Genomic DNA, 19,105 nt, shown 5'->3' with positions numbered 1-19,105 from the left:
TAAAAGCAAGAACAGTCAAAAGAGGGGTGGTGCCACCAAGATGAAAAAGATAATCTTACAGTAGAGAATAAAGGATTTGCAGAGATACTTAACAAGTGCTTGCCTTTGTAGTTACAGAGAAAGAAGAACTTGCATTTATAAAGCGCCTTTCACGACCTCATGACGTCCCAAAGCGATTTACCGCCAATGAGCTACTTTGAAGTGTAGTCACTGTTGTAACGTAGGAAATGTGGCAGCCAATTTACACACAGCTAGCTGCCACAAACAGCAATGAGATAATGACCAAATAATTTATTTTTTTAGTGATGTTGGTTGAGGGATAAATATTGGCCAGGTCACCACAGAGAATTCCTCAGCTCTTCAAGAAGAAGGTGAAAGGAGGACTACACAATACCAGAGGAATATGTGGAGAAACCACTAATTGATACAAAACTGTATTAAAGGTTAATGGGTCTTAAAGCTGTCACCAGCCCAGATAGTCATCAATTCAGAAAATTGGTTAGCGTCAGCAAAGTCACTAACCATAATTTATCAAAATTCTTTGGAAAACAGGAACTGTGTCAAAGGGCTCAAGGGTGATAAATGTTACACTCCTGTTCAGGAAAGTGATAGGTCAGGTAATTGTAGACCAGTTAACCTCACATCAGTAGTACGAAAATTGCTGGAGACCACAATAAGGTATAATATTAGTGAACACTTAGAAACATATGGGCTAATCAGGGATAGTCAACACATTTTTGTAAAAAGCAGGTCATGCTCGACTATTTAATCAAATTCTTCTAGGAAATTATCTTATGTAGAGATGAAGGAAATCTAGTAGCTTGGCACATTTAGACTTTTAAAAAGGTGTGTGATCAGTGCCAAATAATAGACTTGTCCCAAAAATTAAGGCTCACAATATTGAAATAAAGGTGAAGTAACTGCATGGATAGAAGGTTGTCTGTATGATAGAGATTAGAAGTAAATGGAAGTTTCTCAGATCAGCAAGATGTATCTGGTGCTATGCTTCAGCAGATCTGATAAGTTATTTGGACACAGACATATAGGAATTCATATCAATATCTGCTGATAGCATCAAATTAGGAGCACAGCAAATTGTGAGGAAGAATGCAAGAAGCTGCAGGAAGACATAGGCAGGTTAGGGGCGCAGGCAGATTTGAGGTAAATACAGTATAACGTAGATAAATCTGAGGTAGTACATGTTTGAAAAAGAATAGAGAATGGAAATATAACCTAAACTGTAAATTTCTCAATGGAGTGAAAGAACATTGAAATTTAGGGGTACAGATTTTTACAACCAGGAATGCAGATATAAAAAGTAATTAAGAGAGCAAACAGGATTTTGTGTTTTATATTTCAGGGAACTGAACACAAAAACAAGGAGATGGTAGTGTGTCTATACAAAATATTGGTTAGACCACAATTGAGAGTACTGTGTCCAATTTTGGGATCCCTGTTATAGAAAGTTTAGTGGAGCCATGGAAAAGTCACAACATAAGTTTTAATAGGATGAGTGGACATAGGTATGATGAGTGACTTGAAAATCTAGGACCAGAGAAGGTTAAGGTAAATCTAATAGAAGCGTTCAAAGCTTGGAATGGTTTGAGAGGTCAAACACAGTCCCCATCACTTATAGTGGGCACATTCGTGTGAATGTGATTTGCCCGCTATACGCAGTGGCCGATGTAACCTGACGGCTAAGGTTGTGGAGGTGCGGGCAACGTCTTATTTTGCATCCTCTTCAACATTACTAGTATAGTCTGTGCAAAACATGGCGCAACAAATCAACAATAACGACTTGCATTTATATAGCGCCTTTAACGTAGTAAAACGTCCCAAGGCGCTCCACAGGAGAGTTAACAAACAAAATTTGACACCGATCCACATAAGGAGATATTAGGACAGGTGACCAAAAACTTAGCCAAAGTGGTAGGTTTTAAGGAGCATCTTAAAGGAAGAGAGGTAGAGAAGTGGAGAGGTTTAGGGAGGGAATTGCAGAGCTTAGAACCTAGGCAGTTGAAGGCACAGCAGTCAATGGTGGAGCGATTAAAATTGGGGATGCACAAAAGGCTAGAATTGGAGGAGCGTGGAAGGGTTGTAAGGCTGGAGGAGGTCACAGAGACAGGGAGGGGTGATGTCATGGAGGGATTTGAAAACAAGGATGAGAATTTTAAAATTGAGGTATTGCTGGACAGGAGCCAAATAGGTCAGCGAGCACAGGGGTGATGGATGAATGGGACTTGGTGCGAGTTAGGATACGGGCAGCAGAGTTTTGGATGAGCCCAAGTTTATGGAAGGCGGAAGATGGAAGATGGGAAGTCAGCCAGAATAGCATTTGAATAGTCAAGTCTAGAGGTAACCAGGGGTTTCAGCAGCAGATGAGCTGAGGCAGGGCAGAGACGGGCGATATTACGTAGGTGGAAGTAACGGTCTTGGTGATGGAGCGGATATATGGTCAGAAACTCATCTCAGGGTTAAATAGGACGCCACGGTTGCGAACAGTCTGGTTCAGCTTCAGACAGTGGCCAGGGAGAGAGATGGTGTCGGTGACTAGGGAACGGAGCTCGTGGCAGGGACCAAAGACAATGGCTTCGGTCTTCCCAATATTTAGTTGGAGGAAATTTCTCCGCATCTAGTACTGGATGTCAGACAAGCAGTGTGACAAATCAGAGACAGTGGAGGCGTCAAGAAAGGTGGTGGTGAGGTAGAGCTGGGTGTCGTCAGCGTACGTGTGGAACCTGACGTTGTGTTTTCAGACAATGTTGCCAAAGGGCAGCATGTAGGTGAGAAATAGGAGGGGGCCAAGGATATATCCTCGGCGGACTCCATAGGTAATGGTGCGGGAGCGGGAAGAGAAGCCATTGCAGGTGATTCTCTGGCTACGACTAGATAGATAAGAATGGAACCAGGCGAGGGCAGTCCCACCCAGCTGGATGACGGAAGCGAGGCATTGGAGGAGGATGGTGTGGTCAACTGTGTCAAAGGCTGTAGACAGGTCGAGAAGGATGAGGAAGGATAGCTTACCCCGGTCCCAGTTACATAGGATGTCATATGTGACTTTGATAAGGGCCGTTTCAGCACTGTGACAGGGGTAGAAACCTGATTGGATATTAGTTCTCAAGTGTCTTCGGACACTTGCCATTGCAGGTTCATTTTCTGGTATAGTAAAGGATAGATTAAACTTGGTAGAATTTTTGATTACTGTATCTGCATCTATGCTTTGCCATATAACGCTAAATTTCTTTCATAACCAAATATCTGCCAAGCTTCTTTTTAAAGTAGCTAATTAATGTAACATCAATTACTCTTGGTGAGAGTTTACTCTGCATATCTATTACTCCGAGTGGGGGTGTGGGAAGCATCATGTTAAAGAAGTTCTGAAGTTCGGGGCTGAAGTACGTAGCAGCCTGGTCAGTTTGACCTCTGGTCAGTTTCACCAGTACAGCAGGTAAATGTTTGTAAGCAGCAATCACAGGAGTTCTAGAGGCCACAGTGGGGGGGTTGGTGGCTGAAGGCAGCGGGCTGCCTGAAAGCACTTAATGGCAGTTAATCACAATTTAACAAGGTATGATCAGCTCCTTGAACTGCACGAAATAGTCGCCGCGCTTAATACAGTTTAAGCAGTGCCTTTGTAATTGACGCCTATGGTAACAGCAAACGGTCAGCGCCGTTTGCCCGATACAGGCGGCTGCCCGGGATAAGCGAGGACGGTGTAAGTGATGGGGCCTGTAGCAATATTTCCAACTGGTAGGTGAATTAGCAACATCTTTTTGATAGCTACTGAAAATAAATATATCAGCTGCTAAAGACACAGTTAGTTAGTACAGTATGCACACTGCAGCACTGGTGTGACAAGAGCGGTTTTCCTCTGTGCACAGCAATGGATCAGGTTATGTGCGACGTCTGTGAGGACTTAAACAATGCTAAGCAGTAAATGTGCAAAACCGATTATTGATTGGCATAATGCTTTCTTTTACTGTAATTGCTGTGTCAATTTGGGAAAGTTTCTATCTCCAGCACAGTTTGACAGGGATTTTATTTTAATTCTTATTAAAACTATTATTATACTGCTTGTAAGTAGCAATTGCAGAAAGCATTTGATACTCATTTAAAGCAGACAGTATTAAGCTCTTTCAAGTACTGCTTTTGCAAGATTTTTCCAGCCCCTACCCCAAATTTCTCACCTCCACCCACTTCCTGAAGGCCATGCATCGAAGGAACATAAGAACAGGAATAGGCCATTCAGCCCCTCCAGCCTATTCCGCCATTAGATCATGGCTGATCTTATCATGCTGGGGTAATGACCCACAAACACTGATAGGCTTCTGCTACATTGCTCACATAACCTGGCCAGTCAGTGTCTCTATGACATTCAACCTCTGAGGGTATGACAGCCAAGGCTGACTCTGTCCCCACTCAACGTCCATATGTACACACTTTGCAGCAGGGGCTATTAGAAGCAAGGCTCCTTCTTCCTATCATTAACACAGAGACATGGAGGCAATTTTAGCATCTACTGCTGCCTCACCCTCCATCAGCTAAATTTAGCACAAAACTGACACTGAACCTAGGAACTTTCTGATCTATATGGCTCAGTGGCACACCATGCAGTACATTCAACCACTGAGCCATTAGGATAACCCCACCTCTGCCCGGTTTATCTACAACATAAATTATTTTTCCACACATAGAAACCAGTACCTTAAATGAATTCATGCTCTGTAGTGACGGAGGGAGAGAGGCAGTGCAGGAAGCCAGTATAAGTAACAACTCCAGACAGGTGTTCACTGGAAGGGTCATGCAGTGCACACCAATATTCTTCTCCCACTTCTCTTGTACTCTGAAAAAAGAAAAGGTCCCTTAAAAAGCCAGTATTTAGAAACTTTCAAGAAAATACTTCAAAGAAGTACGGGGAAAGAGCGGAGGAATGGGACTAACTGGATTGCTCTTACAAAGAACCAGCATGGGCTCGACGGGCCAAATGACCTCCTTCTGAGCTGAAACCATTATATGAATCAAAGACTGAACCAGTAATTAAAACTATAATAAAGGAATGAGCAACAGTAGGACTAATGACAGGAGAAAAAGAATTCAGGTGCAAATCCAGAACAATGATTTATACATGGGCACTGGAAGGATGGTGTGCAGCAATTTCACCCATTTGGATGACACCAAATTAATTTGTACACACATGCTGAAAAACCAGAAATAATATGTCAATTAAAAATATCCCATTAGTGCTGCTGCACAGGATTAATGAAACTAATTTGAGTCTACAGTTAATTTCAGTTTCCATTTTCTTGTTATATGAAGTCCTTGAATCACTGTAAAATGAAACACAGCAGTACCCCCCACCTCCACCCCCGCGCCTCCCCCCCACCCCACCCCGCCCCCCCCCCCCCTCCCCCCCCCCCCCGCGCCTCCCCCCCACCCCACCCCGCCCCCTCCCCCCCACCCCACCCCGCCCCCTCCCCCACCGCCCCCCCCCACACCCCCCCCCTCCCCCCCCCGCCCCCTCCCCCACACCCCCCCCCCCCTCCCCCCCCCCCCACACACACACACACACACACACACACACACAAACAAAAGCTCCTTCCCAGGGGAATATGAGATTAATGCTGAAAGCAGCAGACTGGAACAGAAGTGGGAAAGCCAAACTGTCAGCTTTATACACTTGTACAACCAATGAAGCATCAATGCTTCAAGACATTGTTACAAGTTCAGAAACAAAGCAGTACTCAAAATAACAAAAGGTAGTGTTCATAATACTGGAGACGTTGTTGAAAAGAACTTGTACTCACACGGTGCCTTCAATGTAGTAAAAACGTCCCAAGGTGCTTTACAGAGGGAAAACTAAAATAAAGAAACTGCAGTATAGAAGGTGAACCATGCATTCATCCCTTTCTCCAATTAATGTTGTTCCTCTTTTTTCTGCACATCATGAATCCAATAAAAAAATGTCAGCTGCAAATGTGTTTTTAAATTGTTCTTTCTTTTGTCCCCATCTGGCTACAGGGTGGATTAGTTGAAGTTCTAAGAAATGGGGCTGTTTTGAAAACGATTGTGGTCCCTTTGCTTTAAGACATTTTACTCAATAAACTTTCCTTTTAAATACTATTATTTAACTTTTTGTGCATCAGTGATCCACTGATCTGTCCAGTAACACAATTCTAAACTTTTAACTCAGTAACAAGTTTCACTTTCCTTGATGATGCAAGTAATGATATAAAGTGCATGCAAAAACTTTATTCTTGGGTTTCTAATAGAGTGATTCTACAAGGAGGGGCAAGTTCCAAAATATCCAGGGCTGGGCTGAAAAAAAAAATGGACCATTCTGATCTTCCAAATCAAAAGATCTGGACAGCAAGAGTCAGCTGTCACTCTATTGCATATTTTCTAAAAAGCAGTCCACTAATAATTAATAAACATGTTCTACCTCTCCTAAGAGGAGTGAAGTATGACCCACTAAATGACTTAATTTGTATTAATCAATGCAAAGCAGAACCATGCAGATTAAATTCCATCTTTCATGAGAACTATGATATACACATTATAAATTGATATTAGAAATGTATATAAGGCACAATGATGTCTAGGTTTAATTTTGTTCCCTGTACATTTTGAAAGGGGACTATTTAGACTCTCTTCCAATTAACATCGTTTAACACTATTTGAAGCTGCAATACACAAGGAATTGGTTGGCTTTTAAGCCAAATCTGCTTCGGGCTTGATTTGAAAGGTAATGTTGTCCAATTGGAAAAGATTAAACGGGTTATTAATTCCTGAAGTTTTTAATCAATTTTTTTTTCAACAGACTTTCCATTCTACAATTCAACAAGGGTTAGATTAAGAAACTTGGTTTAAATTCACAATTCCAATTCTAAATTAGTAGAACTATTATTGTGTAATTTCAATAAAGACAAGATAAAGAAAAGGAAGCAAGTCCAAGTATTGTTTTAAATGGTATAGATGCTGTAAAAAAAGTAACAATATGATTATTTCATGTCTTAATTTACAGACAGAAATGCTTAACTTCACACAAAGGTTTAAACAAACAATTAATATCTCACTGAGGATTTTAAATGTAAAACTAATTTTGATGCTGTGTTCAACTGAATGCCTCTTAATGATTTTTTCCCTCTAACTTGTCAAAAAGTGTAAACTTTTAAAAACAAGGTCTAGATCTGAGAAATGACTATACACATATATAATTCTTCATAAAGTCAACTGATTTATATTGCTATTTCATTCATTTTGTATTGACACAGTGCCAGCCAGGAATTTTCACAATATGCACAGAGTATAGAAGCAAATTGTTTGAAACCACAGTTCCTACTACTGATCATTATTCAGTGACCACAGCTCTCCCAAATCCAATGGTCTAATGGCCTGCCAACACTTCCCTGTCTAGGCTCACACATGAAGAACTGAGGCAGCAGGGATTGCCAATATCTGAACCAGACCCTACCTAGTACAAGTCAGCTTGTTCAGGGGAGATGGGGACAAAATTGGAGGGGGTTAGGAAATGAATAAGTATTAAAAATGTAGTGGCATAGTACATTGCTTCTCCAATGTGCTGTGCCATGGAGTGATAGGATGTGGTTTAAAGTCTATGATTTCCCAAGAGGAAAAATGGTCAACTTAGGGAAAGGATTTAAATGAGGATGGAGGGAGAGTAACGTGAAGTCAACATCTAAAGAAACTGAACTGTGATTTGTACACCACTCATTCGTAAAGAACAAATATTTAAGGTAACAATTAATTAACCTCAACTTTTAAAACAGGAGGATTTTCACTGTAACTTATGAGCTTGGCCATTCCATAACAGTACAGGACAAGCACCATGTTGAGACTTGCATTTCAGGGTTTTTTTTAATTAATGACACAAAAATTAGGTTTTTAGAAAAAATATAAATAGCATCAATTGGCCAGTGTTTTAAATGCATTTCTGTGCCTCAACAGTAACTCAATCCCACAGATGAGTTATTCTGATCAGAAGTGTAAGTAATTAATTACTATCTGAGGCCTGCAGCAACAACCCTGCAGTGCACCAGCTGAATACAAAATGAGGTTACCACTCTTCATTTAGCCAAACAGCTTGCTTCAGTAATAGCTGCAGCATCTAGGGACTTCACAACTACTAATTTGATATAGTGAGATAATCTTGGTAAATAACATTTGACTAATGGTTACATTCAAACTTTTGTTCTTGTGGATCATAGAAGCTCAGAAGGTGGCATTTCTCACACTCAGTTAAATGTTCAGATGACCTCCCTTCAGCAGGACATGCTGTATTCTTTGAACCAGGTTGCCCTCCACATACCAGAGAATAAGCTCTGTTATTCAATAGTGAAAAATTACAGGGATACTATCGTATTAAGGCTATTTGATATACTCATTAGACAATAAATAAGCACCTTCCATCCTCAGAACTGCAATAATATTGCAGCTGTAAGGAAACTACTGAAAAAGGATGCAAGATATATACATATCTTGAAAAGGAATATAAAACATTTGCCTGAGGAAGGAGAAAATCTCCGAAAGCTTGTGAATTTAAAATAAAATTGCTGGACTATAACTTGGTGTTGTAAAATTGTTTACAATACGGGGAAAGGCGGGGAACTGGGATTGAGTAAATAGCTCCAGATGAAAAGCTAACACCAGCCCAAGCGTGGTGGGCCAAATGGCCTCCTTTTGTGATGCAATTTCTGTGTTTTTGGAACCCATCTCACCAAATGTGGGCCGAGAGAGAAACAAGGGTGAGAGGCTGGTATGCAGAGAATAGCTTCATTATAGGACTCTAACCATGGTAAGCAATCTTATTTTCATGTTTATTTGTTTTGGTCCATACACTACTGTTGACCGGAGGTCACCAGTTATGGTTACTGGCTTAGTACACAGAGAAGAGTCAATTCTCTCTTAACTCTCAATTCACTTTATTCACACCGTTAGATCATATACATTTAGCTTATACGTCTGGTTAGATATAGGCATGCAGTTTACAGCAGGTTATACAGTTTTATACCCAAACTAAGATCTAAACGCACACCCACTAGGTTTCTCTGACACTCCCTGAGTGGTCACAGAATATAAAGGATAATACCCGAAAAGGAGAGCTGACGCTGGCCAGGCGTTCCGCTCTCTCTCTCTCTCGCCGTCGTCTCTACGTCACTGACGTAGGGTCTTCCACTTCTGCGATGGTTGGTCTCCGGAGTCTTCGCTCTGGCTCCACGCCTCAGATACTTCGTTCTTATTCTGAATCTTATCTCTTCAAGCTGTGCTGTCTCTCTCCCTTTGGTTTAGGCCTGCTTGCTTTTGCCTGGGTCTTCTCCTCATTGGCTCTGTCCCAAGGACTTAGGTAGCATTACCTCATTACTCCTTTTCTAAATAAGGACTTGTGTCTTATCACATTTCCTTTGTCTTTCACAAAACTTGGTTAATTCAAACCGGTTCCAGGTAGCTAAAGCCAGTGACTGAACCCAGGTTACTTTAGTTCAAAAGTCATTCCTGCCTGTGTATCAGCAGCTGACGTCTCAGGTTACCTTCTCAGCACTGTCCATTACGATAGCATGAGATGGTGGGTTGCTCAAAGATATCCAAGTACCCTCATGATACTTGCCCATGTTATGAACACTTTTTAAAGGGTAAGTCAAATTGCTTCCGTGCCGGGGAATATGAAACACCGCCCCTTTATCCTCGTGACAGGTACCTAAAACCTATTAGTTAAGGTTAAACTCCTGAGGTGACATAGGGGTGTTTCTTCTCCGACCCATTTCTCTAACTGTTCATCCGACACCCAGTCTGGAACTTGGTGTGTATTGAGCTGTAACACTACATTCTGTCCAATCTATATTCTGCCTGTTCTTATCAGGCAGAATGTGGAGTCTTAGGTCTGGATAGTAAGACCTCCATCCAAAACTAAATGACTAAGCAGCATATCCTCATCAGTCAATATAAAAACAGTAGGATATAAAGACTGCTCTATTTTGCAGCCTTACAAATGCACATGGTCTGTGAATCTTCCGAGCTTCATCAACCAAACGGCTGATTTTTGTTCCATGCTTTTCTTATGCTACCCAGTGTTCTTTGTTAACACTGGATGCAGTAAGCACAACTCCGGTCAAGTGCAGTTTTTGCTCATCCACAAGCTTGTATTTCCCTCAATACACAATGGGCCTGATTTTGCTGGAGCGGGGCATCTCACGATGTGCCCAGTTAGTTAGACTTGTTCCTGCACGCTTAGGTTTTGAAATGTTTTGCCCACAAAGTTGCTGGAAGTGTGAGCTGATAACGGTGCAGCGGGGGAAAAAGGGCATCTGGGACCTTGGTGAACAATGAGACAAACAGTGTATTTCCCTAACTAATGAGATTAAAGGATTGAGAAATAAAGAGGAAGGACTGAGAAGGAGGGTGAATTAGAGTGGGTGAATTCAATGTCAAATCAGATATAGAAAGAGAAATAAAGAGAGGGAAAGAAAGATTGGATTAAGAAAGAAAAGAGAGAGAGAAAGAAAAAGTAAAAAAATTTAAAATTTGACATTTTTAAAATCTCCTAAAACAATCGACAACCTGAAGGAATGAGACTTCACACCTATAATTGTTTATTTTATGGGCGAGAGGTTGATTGGCAGTCATTAACAATTATCACATTGTTAAAAGGGTAATTATGCTATTAATTACTAGACTTAATGTTTTGTGGTGAGTTTAAAGGGCAATTAATGTGCAAATGCAGTAACCTCATGAAAATCACAGGGAGGTTAAGCTTGAGATGTCATTTTCAGGAAGCTAATGGTGGAGCAGCGCAAATCGTCCAGCAACTTGTGGCGATTTGGAATTCATGGGGTATCTCTTCCTCGCTACAAGTTACTGGCCAATTTGTGCATTAATAACGGCATGCGTCGTTCAGACAGTTATTTTTTCAGCAAAATCTGGCCCAATAACATTGCAGAACAATATAGCCAGATTCAGTCAATCAGGTGTACCTAATGTCACAGATATCAGTGGTTCAATATATAAATAGTTCTATCCACATATGAGCCTATAGCCCTTCTAATATCTACACTCAAATTCAGAACCAAAGGGAGCAGGATAAAACTATGGATTATGATATCCTGAGACCAACAAAACTCAACTATTTTGGGGAGAAAATTCAAAGAACAGTCCTTGCTCCAGATCAGGCACTGTGAATCAGCAGCTCCACACAAACTTTCCTTCATGACTCCAGACGCGTGACTATTTTGTAGGCCATTAGTTCAAGTTTACGAGAGTAGTTGAGTTTAGAAATTGGCTACATGCACATGTACTGCAGCAAGAGCCAGGATCCCAGACCTGATGGGAGGGTTTCACCTTCCACGAATGCAGAAATCAAGAGATTCTCCTACAGCATGGTTATCAACTGGCTGCAATGGCTGCTGTGTGGAGCCCGACAGAACTGGGCATTAAGTCCTGAAGCCATGGAAAGCCACACAGGAAACTTCATTGCCAGAAGGTGGCGCAGTTCAAGCCTTTCGCTCTGTGATACTGATATTTTAATACATCCAATTGTGGCTAATAGCTCCATCTCTAGACAGTCTCACTTGTGGAACATATGTTGTTATTTCTGTTTGTATGGTTCATTTGAGTGGAAAACTATAACACCTGCTCAGAAAATCAACTGAGCAGTAATCTATGAGAAGCATAAGTGGCATTGGGGGGAGGCGGGTGAGGTCATATGACCATTAAAATAGGGACCAGTGACTTTGTGACTCCTCCTAATTGGATGAAGAATAATGCCACATTTCACTTGTGTAAAGACTAATTGTCAATCATAAACAACTCGCATTTATATAGCACCTTTAACGTAGTAAAACGTCCCTAGGTGCTTCACGGTAGCGTAATCAGACAAAAATTGATGCCGAGCCAAAGAAGGAGATATTAGGACAGGTGACTAAAAGCTTGGTGAGAGGTTGGTTTTAATCAGCTTCTTAAAGAGGAGAGAGAGGTGAGGAGGTGGAGAGGTTTAGGAAGGGAATTCATGAGCTTAGGGCCTGGACTGCTGAAGGTACGTGCGCCAATGGTGGGGGCGAAGGAAGTGGGAGATGCACAAGAGGCAAGAGTTGGAGGAATGCAGAGATCTCGGAGGGTTGTAGGGCTGGAGGAGGTTACAGACATAGGAAGGGGCGAGGCCATGGAAGCATTTGAACACGAGGATGAGAGTTTTAAAATCAAAGCGTTGGTGGACCAGGTGCCAATGTAGGTCAACGAGCACGGGGGTGATTAGTGAATGGGATTAGTGCGATTAGGTTATGGGCAGCAGAGATTGGGATGAGCTGAAGTATATGAAGGGTGGAAGATGGGAGGTCAGCCAGGAGAGCATTGGAATAGTCGAGCCTGGAGGTAACAAAAGCATGGATAAGGGTTTCAGTAGCAGATGGGCTGAGGCAGAGGCAGAGACAGAGATAGGCGATATTACGGTCTTTGTGATGGAGAGGATATGGGGTTGGGAGCTCCGCTCAGGATCAAATAGGATACCGAGGCTATGAACAGTCTGGTTCAGCCTGAAACAGTGGCCAGGGATGGGGATGAAATCGGTGGCTAGGGAATGGAGATTGTGACAGGGGCCAAAGGCATAGGCCCAGAACTTAAGTACCTTGGACGCTGCTCCGTAATGGCGTCCATCCCAACCGCCGTCAAATCCATCGGAGCAAGTTCACGAATGCGCACATGCACATTAAAACCCCGAAATCGCGAACTTGCTCTGATTGGTTTACCAGCATTTTGACAGTCCCGAATTAAACGGCCTACCACGCCACAATCATACACAATCACCAAACAATCGTAAACTTACCCATCTGCCCAGCTGGAACGAAGATACTTATGCCACGTGAAAGTACGCTTAAAAATACCAGCCCTACACTATTTTTTAAAAGCGTAGAGACTTATAATGGCTGCAAGACAACAAAAAATTAAATTTAAAAAATGTGGAATGTCTAATTATTCCTATTTCAATATTTTTTAATTATAAAAAGTTAAAAAATTAGAAAAAAATTAAATTTTTTATTTCCATATGTTTCAGTACATTATAACCTTGCCTTTTTATAAAGTATGTTAAATTTTTATTTAGGCTAACATAAGGAATGTCATTTAAATTTATGATTTAACTTGCCTGCTTGTGGGCGGGGCTTGCAGTGTTTCCATGCGCACATGGCCTGCACTGATATCGGAACGCACCACTGAGGAAGATCTCAGAATCCAGCAAATTTAGGTCGTGAACCATGCAGTAAGTACATTTGTACTTTTTATCTGCAGGAGGTGCGGAGAGCCTTGCCACGCCGGTCGGAGCAAGTTCCGGCCCAATGGCTTTGGTCTTCCCAATATTTAACTGGAGGAAATTTCTGTTCAAGCAGTCTGACAACACATAGGCAGTGGAGGGGTCGAAAGAGGTGGTGGCAAGGTAGAGCTGGGTGCCGTCAGCATGCATATGGAAGCTGACGTCGTGTCTTTGGATGATGTCGCCGAGGGGCAGCATGTAGATGAGAAATAGGAGGGGGCCTTGGATAGATTCTTAGGGGACTCCAGAGGTAACAGCGCGGGAGTGGGAAGAGAAGCCATTACAGGACGTTCTCTCGCTATGACTGGCAAGGTAAAAGTGGAACCAGGCGAGGGCAGTCCCACTCAGCTGGACAACGGAGGAGAGGCGTTGGAGGAGGATGGTGTGGTCAGCCGTGTCAAAGGCTGCAGACAGGTCACGAAGGATGAAGAGGGATAGTTCACTATGGTCACAGTCACACAGGATGTCATTTGAGACTTTGATTAAGGCTGCTTCAGTGCCGTAGCTAAGGCGGAAACCTGATTGAAGGGGTTCAAACGTGGCTTGTGGGAACGATGGGCGGGGATATGTAAGGCGACAAGATAGTCAAAGACTTGAGAGAAAAGACAGGTTAGAGATGGGGCATTAGTTTGTCAGGACAGAGGGGTCAAGGGTGGATTTTTCCTAGAGTCTCCCATCCTTCTCCACTGTCCAAATTCTCCAAGAGATTTCTTGCTGATCTGCCAAACAAAAGGCTGTACTGTTGCACAATTTAAAAATCAAATCCACACCATCATTTACTGCCCATTAGGGATTTAAACTAGAACCCACACTAAGAAGCTAATCTACTTTAACCAATACTGTAAGTTCAACCATTAGTCATTTTATACACCATTTTTTCCTGAGTTTTACTTATAAAAATAGTTGCCTTCAGAGGAGTGCAGTAGTATTGGGTTATTTTAATAGCACATTTTAGACTTCAAATGAAGTTTTAGAGCAGATGGACATTAGTGAATATTAAACTTTTTTTAAACCCCAAAAAATACTTAATGTTACAGTACTTGCTACCTACAAAACTATGTGGTTTAGATTGACCATTTTTCCAAGCCAATTTTGAGCAGCAAAATGGATTCAATGGATTTGAAACTGTTTGAGGTTTATGTGTGAGTTCAAACGCTCATGCGGGTGATCGGCCTGGCTCTCCACCGCCGGATGTGATTTGATTATCTTGAGATGCACTGTTGCTCCCTTTCCAACAGCCAAATCTGCTTATTACTCCAAAATCACCTCTGGAGCAGAAACATTTCTGAATTCCAACTCTTCATCACCATTTCCTTTAATGCTCACCTCAAATATTAAATGTAAGCAACTTGTGAACTTCTTTGTGCCCAATATTGAAGCCATCCATAAGGCTACCTCCAACTTCAATGACCCTTATCCTACCCACCTTGACTGAGCCCTCACTCATCCCACACTCTGCACCTTCAGCTCTTAGTACATTCATGAAGCCCACCTACCGGTCACCAGATGCCTTTCTCTGGCATTACTGCTCACTCCTTCAAAATTGCTATCACCTCTTCCTCTTTTTAAAAAAACCCTCAATCCTTCATTCTCTTCAATTACCAACTTTTCCATAGTCCCGAGACACACTGTTGCCTTTCAAGTACACGCCCACCTTTCCAGTTCAACATCTTTCAATTCGGTTCCACCCTGCCCACAGCACAGAGACTACACTTGTCAAAGTCACAAACAATATACTAAGCGATTCTCCTAATCTTCCTTAGCCTCTCTACTGATTTGACACTGTTGGCCACTCCATCCTTTTTCAATTTGTGTCCTTTGCAATCCACCTCTGTAGCACTGCTCGCTCCTTGTTCTGTGTACATCTGTTACAACAAAGACACTCCTGTGCCCTCATGGGATAAACATCCACAAATATATCAATGACAATCAGCTTTACCACTCCGTCTCCTCCACTGATCCCGAGGATCTCACTCTCCAACTACCTATCCAATATTTACACCTGGATAAGTACAATTTTCTCCAGCTTATTGCTGGCAGGGATGAAACCATCCTCTTCAGCTTTCCCAAAACCTACGTACCTCTGGCTTTGACTCCATTGACCTGCCTGCCATGTCAAGCGAAGTCTGGAGGCATAAAACCTAGGGTCTTTGAGGATGGGATGGGAATGGCAGTTTTGAAGGAGTTGCGACAGCGTAGAAGGAAAAAAGCAAGTTGATGATGCCGGCAAACACAGGGTTGAGAGGCCAGGAGCTAGTACAGAGAAGGATCAAAGCAACAGGTAGTGGACTTCCTGGACTAGATGAATGTACACGGAGCTGAGCTTCCTCCCACAGAAAATGCATCGAGAAGAGCACTTTCTTCACCTCCACCCTACCTCTCTCCCATTGCAGTTGAAGACCTGACTTCTCCAAGTTAAGAAATATCATCTTTCCTCAGCTAAGGTTCATCTTCAGCCATAGTTGACAGGGCCTTTTACCATGCCTGCCCAATTGTCTATACCTCTGTGCTCACCCCTCTAGCTTCTGCATTCACCAAATCATCTTCTACCGTTTCCTCCACCTACAATATGACCCTATCACAAAAGCACATCTTCCTCTTCCCCTCCCCTTTTTCCAGGAAGAACTTTATCTTCAGGATACCCTTGCTTATTCTTTCAACACTCAACTTTCAGCTGCCCTTCCCCTGACAGTTTCCTGTGTAATCACAGTCAATGCAACAGTTGTTCATTTACTTCTTCCCACACCATTGTCCAGTGCTCTGAACATTCTTTTTGTGAGACAACAATTTACATCTACTTACTCCAATCTACTCTATGGTATTTATAGCTCATGGCGTAGTCTCCTGTATAATAGGGAAATCAAAAACACACTAGATAACTGCTTTGCCAAATCCTCCTGTTCTATCCACAAGTGTGATCCTGACCTCCCTGAAGCTTGCTACTTCAAGTCTTCTGCACTGGTCCGACCAAATTCAATGCAAGCTTCAGCAATGGTATCTAATTTTTCTCCTGGGCATTGACTGTATTAAGCATTTGGGGGTACACTCTTCATCACAACAAAGTTCTGGCAGGGATTCTGCACCTGGGGTGTTGGTGTCTGTTTTCTCTTTTCAGATATTGATGGACTGGATGACTTTTTCCAGTACGTTTTGTTTTTACTTCAGATTTCCAGTTTTATTTCCCCCATTTTCTTGCCCGTTTCTCCCATGTATTTTTCCCATGTCTTTTCACCGCTTTGTTTAACTATTTTCAAATTTTTTTGTTCTTTTCATTGCCTTACCAATATGATATTTGTACATCATCTGCCAGTATTCATCTCTTTCCAGCTTTTCACAAGCTTGTTTATTAGCAACTGAACCCACTAAATGCCTCTCTGTTGTTCTCCCACCCGTCCCTTCATTTTGTTCAATCCAGTTCTGATGAAGGATACACACTTGAAACATTAACCCGTCTTTTCTCTTTACAGGTGCTGTTGGGCCTGCTGTATATTTCCAGCATTTTTTAATAATCCAGATTTGCAACTTTATTTTTATTCAACTTTTCAAATGCTCTCCAAGTTGGCTATCCCACATCCACCTCCAACAAATGACAACTCATTCAAAATGTCACACTCTGCGTCCTTACCATCACAGTTCCACACTCCAATTACCATCACATTTTACAAGCTGCCTCCCAGTGAATTTACATCAAGATCCTCAGCCTTGGTTTCAAATCTCTCTATTGTCTCAACCCACCCTTTCTCAGCAACCTCCTCAGTCATATATTCCTACATAAATCCCCACTCCTCTGACACTAGGTTACTTCTTCTCAGCTCCAATCTCATAGCAGCTTTCAGCCACTATGTTCTGACCCTCTAGAATTCCCATTTAGACACCTCCATCTTTCCATCAAAGCCTCTTCAAAACCCTTCTCACTGATCACATCTTTGATCCCACCCACCTCAAATTCTTCAGTTTTCTATTGTGTCCACTGTCTTTTCTCCGCTCTGTAAACTGTCTTTATAGTGGACTAGCTGCAGGCTTTCTTTTCTTGTTTGTAAGTGACTGTACTGCTGATAAGAATCTATGCAATCGTTAATCTTTTGCTTTCCCTGGAAGAACTCTATAAGAACTTAAGTCATAAGAAATAGGAGCAGGGGTAGGCCATACGGCCCCTCAAGCCTGCTCCGCCATTCAATAAGATCATGGCTGATCTTCCACCTCAACTCCACTTTCCCGCCCAATCCCCATATCCCTTGATTCCCTTAGAATCCAAAAATCTATCAATCTCAGCCTTGAATATACTAAACGACTGAGCTTCCACAGTCCTCTGGGGTAGAGAATTCCAAAGATTCACAACCCTCTGAGTGAAGAAATTTCTCCTCATCGCAGTCCTAAATGGCCGATCTCTTATCCTGAGACTATGCCCCCTAGTTCTAGACTCTCTAGCCAGGGGAAACAGCCTCTCAGCATCTACTCTGTCAAGTCCTCTCAGAATCTTATATGTATCAATGAGATCAACTCTCATTCTTCTAAACTCCAGAGAGTATCGGCCCATTCTACTCAATCTTTCCTCATAGGACAACCCTCTCATCCCAGAAATTAATCTAGCGAACCTTCATTGCACTGCCTCTAAGGCAAGTATATCCTTCCTTAGGTAAGGAGACCAAAACTGTACACAGTACTCCAGGTGTGGTCTCACCAGAGCCCTGAACAATTGTAGCAAGACTTACTTACTCTTGTACTCCAATCCCCATGCAATAAAGGCCAACATATCATTTGCCTTCCTAGTTGCTTGCTGTACCTGCATGTTAACTTTCTGTGTTTAGTGAACAAAGACACTCAAATCTCTCGGAACACCAACATTTAATAGTTTCTCACCATTTAAAAAATATTGTTTTTCTATTCTTCCTACCAAAGTGAATATCCTCACATTTCCCCACATTATAATCCACCTGCCATGTTCTTGTCCACTCACTTAACCTGTCTATATCCCTTTGCAGGCTCTTTGTGTCCTCCTCACTGCTTACTTTCCCACCTAGCTTCGTATTGTCAGCAAACTTGGATACATTACACTTCCCTTCATCTAAGTTATTAACATAGATTGTAAATAGCTGAGGCCCCAGCACTGATCCTTGCGGCACCCCACTAGTATCAGCCTGCCAACCTAAAAATGATCCATTTATTCCTACTATCTGTTTTCTGTCCGTTAACCAATCCTCTATTCATACTAAAAAATTACCCCCAACTCCACGAGCCCTTATCTTGTGTAACAACCTTTTGTGTGGCACCTTATCGAATGCCTTTTGACATTCCAAATATACTACATCCACTGGTTCCCCTTTATCTACCCTGCTAGTTACATCCTCAAAAAACTCTAATAGGTTTATCATACACGATTACCCTTTCATAAAACCATATTGACTCTGCCTAATCATATTATAATTTTCTAAGTGACCTGTTACCACTTCCTTAATAATTGGTTCCAGCATTTTCCTGATGACTGACGTCAGGCTAAATGGCCTGTGGTTCCCTGTTTTCTCTCTCTCTCCTTTCTTGAATAGCGGTGTTAGATTTGCTACCTTCCAATCCACGGGGACAGTTATAGAATCTAGGGATTTCGGGAAGATCACAACCAGTGCATCCACTAACTCTGCAGCCAATTCTTTTAGAACCCTGGGCTTTAGGCCATCAGGTCCAGGGTATTTATTGGCTTTTAGTCCCATTAATTTCTCCAGCACTTTTTCTTTACTAATATTAATAACTTTAAGTTCCTCACTCTCATTAGACCCTTGGTTCCCCACTGTTACTGGTATG

General features: G+C 42.1%; 1 protein-coding gene across 4 annotated transcripts in view; it reads right to left on the bottom strand.

Annotated features, from left to right (window-relative positions):
- ube3d (ubiquitin protein ligase E3D) overlaps positions 1–19,105 on the bottom strand; it is a 228,799-nt gene that overhangs the window by 58,783 nt on the left and 150,911 nt on the right. For 2 of the 4 annotated variants that reach the window (XM_067984912.1, XM_067984913.1), the window contains exon 9: positions 4,702–4,840. The exons of 1 other annotated variant lie outside the window; for it this stretch is intronic. In XM_067984912.1, coding sequence (XP_067841013.1) covers positions 4,702–4,840 — 139 coding nt within the window. Of the gene's footprint in view, positions 1–4,701; positions 4,841–19,105 lie in introns of those variants that run through there. One more of the 4 variants, XM_067984914.1, reaches the window with a different exon arrangement.

Source organism: Heptranchias perlo, chromosome 5 (genome assembly GCF_035084215.1).
Source record: "Heptranchias perlo isolate sHepPer1 chromosome 5, sHepPer1.hap1, whole genome shotgun sequence".
Classification (NCBI taxonomy): domain Eukaryota; kingdom Metazoa; phylum Chordata; class Chondrichthyes; order Hexanchiformes; family Hexanchidae; genus Heptranchias; species Heptranchias perlo.
This window is presented reverse-complemented; position numbering and strand designations above follow the sequence as displayed.